Source organism: Echeneis naucrates, chromosome 13, assembly GCF_900963305.1.
Source record: "Echeneis naucrates chromosome 13, fEcheNa1.1, whole genome shotgun sequence".
Lineage (NCBI taxonomy): Eukaryota > Metazoa > Chordata > Actinopteri > Carangiformes > Echeneidae > Echeneis > Echeneis naucrates.
Window position 1 is genome coordinate 2,023,820 of NC_042523.1, and position 7,370 is coordinate 2,031,189.

Sequence of the window (7,370 nt, forward strand, 5' to 3'; positions counted from 1 at the left end):
TGTTTTTTGATAAAAAATATTTAGATTTACTCCCCAGAACTCCACACTCACCAGCTGCATGTTCGCCCAGTACTCCAAAGTCTGTTGGAGAATAAATTATACATGTAGGCGGAGAAGTGTGAATTCCACACTACCACTGTCTCCTTCTTGGGGTACATCATCTCAGAGGGACAACTTCTCATGTATCCAGCTAAGGTCACTGCTGTCACAGAGTGGGCGGCACCTTCTAGCCTGAAGCAGCTGCTGAAGGTTTTGGGATTTTCAGACTTTGACAGATGGTACATCTGCAATTACAGTCCCCTGCCAGCGCCCCTGACAGCTCTGACTTCCACCTCCACTCTGTCCTGTTGGTCCCCTGAGGCACAAAATTCATTCCAAGAACACAAACGCCGTTTCATCACAGCCCCTGTTCTCATCCAACTAGACCCAATTCATCGTAGGAGCTGTACTCTTGCAGCGCTCTTCTGGAGATAAAAAGATGCATCCCTTTGCTTTTTTGTTTCTCAAAATCTTTCACTAGTGGAAAAAACCAGGAGAGCCCTGCTTTTTGGCAGATTCCAGTTTTCCTTAACCTCTTGTCCCGCTTCTAGAAACATCAAGTCTGACACCCTCTCCCAGGAATTCACAACACAGACCACTTCAGAGCCAGGATCCATCCTGCCATTGCATCATAGCGGCCGTTACCTGGGAGATTGAGTCCCATGTCTGCCAGGCCCAACTACATCAGGCTGACCTGGGTAACGGTCTGGGTAACACTTTATTTGTCTCCGATGCTGTCCAATCTGAGGTTCTTCAGTGGGGGCACTCCACCAGACTTGCCCACAGGACATCTGGGATTTTGTCGCCTCCTGTCCAGTATATTCCCAGAACAAGACATCTACCAGACCCCCTCCGGCCTCCTTTGTCCTTTCCCCAAACAGCCGTGGTCTCAAATAGCCCTGGATTTTGTTACTGGACTACCCCCCGCCAATGGCAATACAGCTAAACTCACTGTTATCGGCAGATTCTCCAAGTTGGCTCATTTCATTCAACTTCCCAAACTTCCATCCTTCCAGCCTTGCCACTCATGTGTTTACACGGCATCCCCTCTGACATATCGGACAGAGGACCCCAGTTCATCTCCCAGGTTTGGACGGCTGTTCTGCTCTCAGTGTCTTTGTCAGTCTCACCTCAGGTTTTAATCTACAGACCAACAGCCAGACCAAGTGCGTAAACCAGGAGTCGGAGGCAGCTTTATGGTGTGTGGTGTCCGCTAACCTGTCCTGCTGGAGTTTGGAGTTTCTGTGGGTAGAGTACGCCCACAATTCCTTCACCAATGTTTCATCTGGTATGACTCCCTTTGAATGCTACCTGAGCTACCAACCCCCTTTATTTCCTCCCCATGAAAAGGAGAGTTCCACACCCAACATCCTGGCAGGCCCAGTCAGGCACCAGGGGGCACCTGTGGGGGGTGGTACTGTTACATCTGTCCCTGTGACACATCCCCAACCCCTAATTAACCAGTGCTACTCTTTGAGTGTTTGTGTGTGTGTGTGTGTGTGTGTGTGTGTGTGTGTAGAGCAAAGAACAGGACTGATTGCCTGAGTTGAGACTGGTGCACAGGAGCAGAGTTGAGCCATCACCAGCTGCAACTCGTGCCATTTCATGACCACTACAAAAGCCCAGTACTGCCACTTCCACACTGCCAGATTGTATCCTCTGCGCAGTCAGTTACGACATCCAGCTGTATCATTACCAGATTGTGTTTTTGCCTAGACTGATTGCTGTTGTCTTCCTCTGCCTGCAGCCCCCCTGCTTTGCTTCCTGTCCTAGTTTCCCAGTACCCTCCTTATTCTCAAGGGCGACAGGCAGCGATCACACAACTTAAAAATAGGGCAGGCTATACAAGGGGGCAGTAGGAACAGAGTTTCAGAAGAGGTAGCAGTCAATTCCTCCCAGGAGAGCCAGAGCGACCAGAACCGGAAGACAGACAGACGGAACTCACAGTTAGGGGCAGAAGGCAGGTCTGGGACAAGTAGAGTCGATACCAGGAGATCAGTCCAGAAAAGAGTGCTAGAGAGTAGTGCATGACATGATGACAATCTGGAAGTGTCTGTGAGGATCTGGTCTCAGTCCTGGCTAGTTTTTCACCCTGGGCGAATCCTCCATACTAGACTAGAAAACTGGTGAGGTTTTGTTTTTTTGTTTTTTTTTTTTTGAGGGCGCTCAGATTAGCAAAAACTGTCCTTGTTTGGGCTGTTAAAATACTGGCTGCCTGATGAGCAGATAGGTGCTTCAGCGCCAGTTGCAGTTGACTGATGAAGTGGTGAGACAGGAGGTAAGTGAGTGTGGGCTGAGTGTGGCAGAACCCCCATCTCATGTCCGAAACGACCCACCAAGTCACATGGATGGAGGGTTGAAGTGGAATGTGGACTAAAACTCCTCTGAGTCAGACTAGTGCATCTCTTCCACAGAGGTTTCAGAGGAATGTTGAGGAGAGCAAGTGGAACCTTTGTCATTGGAGAGCTCCTCAGCCAAAGACAACTCCTCTAGGGAAACTGGCGATGAAGGGTCTGTAGGGCTGGGACCTCTCGAAACAGCAGAAGAGAGTGAGGGCTGGTCAGGATGGTGATCATGGAAGTTGGTGATAAGCTCCCGGTCAAGGATATGACGAGCCAAGTCCTAGGATCTCCCCTCAGGACCATAGCCACACCCTCTGGATAACATGAACATGATGGTAGAGGGGCAGGTGGACAATTTTAATAAAAGGGCGCCACAGTGACTACACACATAACTTAGTTTAACTTGGTTAGCAGAATACATATAAGTACAATGTATGTATTTTAAACAAACCAAAGACTGATGTTGGTCACCCACTGCTATATGACAGTTAATGATGCATGCCAATGCCAAAGAGTATTTCAGTAAATTTTCCACATGTTAAGCAGCCCTTCTTACCTAAAGCTGATTGAAACCCTCACTTGTAGGAGCTCAATGCCACTGATAAATATTCACTTTCATTGGCTGCATGGTTTCCTCGATTGCCTCCATATTTGTCTCTTACCACCTTTCTATAGAAGGCATAGCAGGCATTAAGAATCTGCTGTTATTGTGTGGCTATGATACTATAGTATTATTATGTGCCAACACATTTAGATATAATTCACATCTCTCATACTTCCGAGGCTTGGAAGACATCATGAATTTCAGCCAGGACTCAAAAAGGCTTCACATAAGGTTTAGATAGTGTGTATCAGACACTGATTTATTTTGTCACGGATTGAAGATAAAAAAATAAAAATTAAAATAAAAAGTGCCTGAGTTTAAATTATAATCTGTTAATATTAAGTCTGTTACTATTACTTCCGTTCCTTCCTTTGTGACTAGCTTGTTACTTCCTTTATTAGCTTTTCACTTTATTAGAGTATTACTCTATTTTTCTTTTGTGTCCTTTGAACTTGCTACTTCATGCAACTTTTTTGTTTTACTGCTTCCTAACTGGCATTCAACATCATCAGCCTGCAGAAACTTGTGGAGAAGCTGGCACTGCTGGGTTTGAACAGCGCCCTGTGGATCGTGAAGCTTTTAAGACAAAGACCACATTGAATGCGTGTGGGCAAAAACACAATCTGGAACAATCTTGATGAGCAGAGGCCCCCTCCAGGGCTGTGTACTCAGCTTGCTATTGTTCACACTACTCATCCAGAACAGTGTTTCCAGATTTGTGGAAAACAGGATTGTAAAATTCAGTGGACTCATCAGTGGAGATGATGAAACACTGAAGTGACACATCTGCTTACCTGGTGCAAGTGCAGCAATCTATAATTCAACATTGACAAAACAAAGGGATTATTGTTGACTTCAGTAGGCTGCAGTTTAATCTTGCACTGCAGTGGAGAGGGTGGAAAGCATAAAGTTTGTTGAGTACCTGGTCCACCTCACCTGCTCCATGAGATGATTGGTGACGGTGATTGTCAAGTGCATCTGCACTACCTGAGGAAACTCAATCAGGCTTCCCTGCTTACAAATATTCTCACAACATTTTCCAGGGATACAGTGGAGTCTGCATGAATGAGCTGCATTTCCCCACAAGCTGTGAAGGTGCTGAAAGGTTATTCCACCTGAGCACACCTGATCCTGCACCAACATTCTGTTGGCACTTTATTATTAATGACCAAATTATTTTAGTAGTCTAACTTATTTTAGTATTGTCTTAAATCCTGCATTTTTTTCCATGGAACTTTTAACTGTGTTTTTACGTTTTGATGGTTGTGTATTAAATGTGTGGGCTGCTCTAATACGCTTGGGAAACATTTAGTTTTGCATTGTAACAATCACCCTGCGGGATATTTTCATGCTTACATTAGTGGCAGGGGCCAACAATTCTAGCAATGGGAAATGATGACAGGAAGTGGAAATCTAGAATGTGAGGAGAGTTTAGACACACACCAAAATAAGATAAGAAGCAAATAATTAAGACATTTTCCCATAGACTTCAATTCAAACTGGCTTGTTTTTATAACCAGTGGAGTCCCCCTGTGATGGTCATTGCAGGTTTCATGCTCCTCAGCGCTGACTTCACTTTACTATGACTCATCTTTTTCCACACAGCCTTCTGATGATGTGGCCTATGAACATTTGGTCAGACTGCTTCTGTTGGTTAGCTACTTTGACAAAAACTCTTAGGGCATTTGTTGATTTTTTTTTTTTTTTTTGAGACTCATACTGGCAGCTTTTATTCAAATTTAAAATAGTTGATGTTTTTTACTTTGGACCTCAAAGGATCATCCACCTGGCCCTGTTGGACCTGAACTAGTTCTTCTAATTCTAAGTGAGCTGACCATTGCGCTCTGGTGATTTATTTTTCTTTTTTTTTTCTGAAAGTTGGAACAGGAACTCGGGTCCATCAGGTGCCAGAGCAGATGACCTTAAGTTTGTACAAACCTCTGTAAAATTTTATCTCTTCTTAAGAAGCTGAGCTTTTCATTCGACCTTTCTCTCCAGCCGATTTCCTGTCCTGTTCGGTTTTACTTCTAACATCTTGATGGTTGGCTTATTTGATGTTGCTGTGTTGATCAGGTCTACCTTGAAAAAACAATTGAAGGTTTGGTAATAGATATCTTTACTTTGAAATCGCTCTTTATGCACTTTTTGCATTCTCATCTGTCTTTGTACTGCTGATAAGTAAGTAAACTTGTGTACTATCAACAGATCAGTGAGTGAGAACGTGTTATTGCAAAGACAGTTTCCCTTTGTTGCTATGGAGTCTCTTCTGTGTTTATCTTCAACCATCATTAACTGATATCATGTAACTCCATCTCCCCCACAGTTCCAATAAAACCTGCAGGCGTTCGTCCTGATGAAGACCTTTATTTCTTCTCCTCATCCATTAAAAGACAGGAGCAGCCATTGTTTTCAAACAGATTTTATTCAAACTGACAATTAAAAATAGTTTAATCAATTTTACATTCACAAAGAATCAGCTCAGAAAAATCTAATCAGTGACAATCTGATCCACATAGTGTCTGTACAGTGTCTGGAGGAGAAAGAGGGGTGCTGAAGGTAAGGGAGGATAGAGAAGGCTCTCAGCAGGAGGTGAAGGTCTTCCAGAAGAAGTTCTTACAGCCAGCTTTCCTCTCTCGAGGGGCAAATACTGGCCCATTGCCAGCAGCAGCTCGCTCTAGATCAACATGGATATCTTCAGGTTCTCCTTCCGTCAGAGGGAAGTTCTCCCCTTCCAGAGCCTCATTCTCCATGTGCAGGAGGTCTGACAAGAGCATCTCTGCCATGGAGGAATGTGCCAGGCCCTGAATGTACCACAAGGAGAGAAATGTTTGAGATAAAAATCACTCTATCAATCAGACATTTGGATTTTCAGTGCTCTAGATTAGCTGTTATCAATAGAGAAATCATCAGTGCATCACGTAAGTCTGTAACATTGGAAAATCTACCTTTTATCTGAAAAGCTTTAACACAATGGAGTCAAATAAAACCTCATTGGTTCCAGTAGTGAGATGTGGTTGAAAACTCAAGAGTCAAGACAAAAAGAAAAGGACATTTGATGTACTCTTGCTGAGCAGGTTGCTCCTATGCCATATTTTTGTGTTGTTTAAATCTCCAACAAAATTTCCTCTTGTGCACTTGGTGACTGACTACAGCCATGATAACATCACCACTGGAGCGCACAGTCAGGAAACCAGATCGGACGGACCAGCCTTTTGGGAAGGTTAAATCTGGACAAAATTACCCAGAAGGATCTGAGCAACAGCTACAATAAGAGCTGCAGAAAACAGCTTCAGTGCTTCCTATATTTTCTCCTTTAGCATATGGAACACAGGACCTTCTTTATCTGTTCAACAAGTGTTTAAAGTTGCCCTTGTGGACTCTCCTTCACATTTCGATGTTTTAAATTGGTTGGGAAAGAAGTTGTTAGTTCAAGAACAGTGGTTAAGACAGACATTTATTTTCACATAAGAGGCTGAGGATCCTGCGGAGGACAGTGGTCTAAATGTCTCTGAGTCCATCTGGATCAGATATCTTGTCTGTGAGTCCGACACATAAGGATTCTCTGCAATAAACATTAATATATCATATTTTGGTGAGTGTCTTTTCCTCTCCGACTCAGCAGTGAACTTCAATGTGACTCTGAATGAAGGATAGAAGAAATATATTGAAGATCATCTGTGACAGAAAGGAGCAAGTTGTTGCTGCTGCAGAGGAAGATGAGAGAGACACAGAGATAGACAAAGAGTGAGACTGTGAAAGATGGACAGAGAGTGAGTCTCTGTATTTTGTATTTTGGCTTCTTTCTTGTTTTCTAATTATTGAATTTGTTCTAACTTGTGAAACAAACAAGAATTTTAAGAAAGTCATGACTAGCTCCTGACAGGAATCCTCACGTTGTTTGATTCTGATTTTTGTCTTGTTGTTGCTGTCCCCTTTTTTAAATTTCAAATATGATGTCAAGGTTGTGCTTTACTGAGGCTAACGTCCCCGAACCTGTGTGTGTGGGAATGTGTCAGACCTGTTTGGAGCCCAGCAGCGGGGTCCGGTGCAGCAGCAGGCGGAGTTTGGAGTCTCTCTGGGCGGCAGAGGAGCAGCTGATGGAGACGGTGAAGGAAAAGAGGAGCAGGAGGAGGCATTGGAGGCGCGAGGAGGAGAGCATCTTAATCACCTGTGTGAGTGTGTGAGTGTGTGTCTGCGGGTCGATGTATCTTCTGGCTCTGCCCAGTCAGAGCGGCTGTTATAAAGACCTGTTGACGTCACTGAGCGGATGCGGGTGGCACGGTTGGTGTGACTGATGATGGTGATGATGATGATCTCTCCACCGCCTTTAGTGAAATGATCCGTTTCCAACCATTATTCTTTCCTTCCTTCTGCTTAATTAACTC

General features: G+C 44.1%; 1 protein-coding gene across 1 annotated transcript; it reads right to left on the reverse strand.

Moving 5' to 3' along the window:
* Positions 1-5,472: 5,472 nt before the first annotated feature.
* Positions 5,473-7,144, reverse strand: sst1.1 (somatostatin 1, tandem duplicate 1). The gene is made up of 2 exons (XM_029518073.1): positions 7,004-7,144; positions 5,473-5,786 (listed from the first exon to the last, which is right to left on the reverse strand). The coding sequence occupies exons 1-2, from the start codon at positions 7,142-7,144 to the stop codon at positions 5,565-5,567; spliced, it is 363 nt and encodes a 120-aa protein (XP_029373933.1). The 3' UTR covers positions 5,473-5,564.
* Positions 7,145-7,370: the final 226 nt, after the last annotated feature.

What these genes read in the sequence shown, in the direction of transcription:
- sst1.1 (XM_029518073.1), bottom strand. Translation starts at nt 7,144, where the DNA reads ATGCTCTCCTCCTCGCGCCTCCAATGCCTCCTCCTGCTCCTCTTTTCC. An exon ending in CGCTGCTGGGCTCCAAACAG is followed by an intron (nt 5,787 to 7,003) that starts GTCTGACACATT and finishes TGGTACATTCAG; the next exon opens with GGCCTGGCACATTCCTCCAT.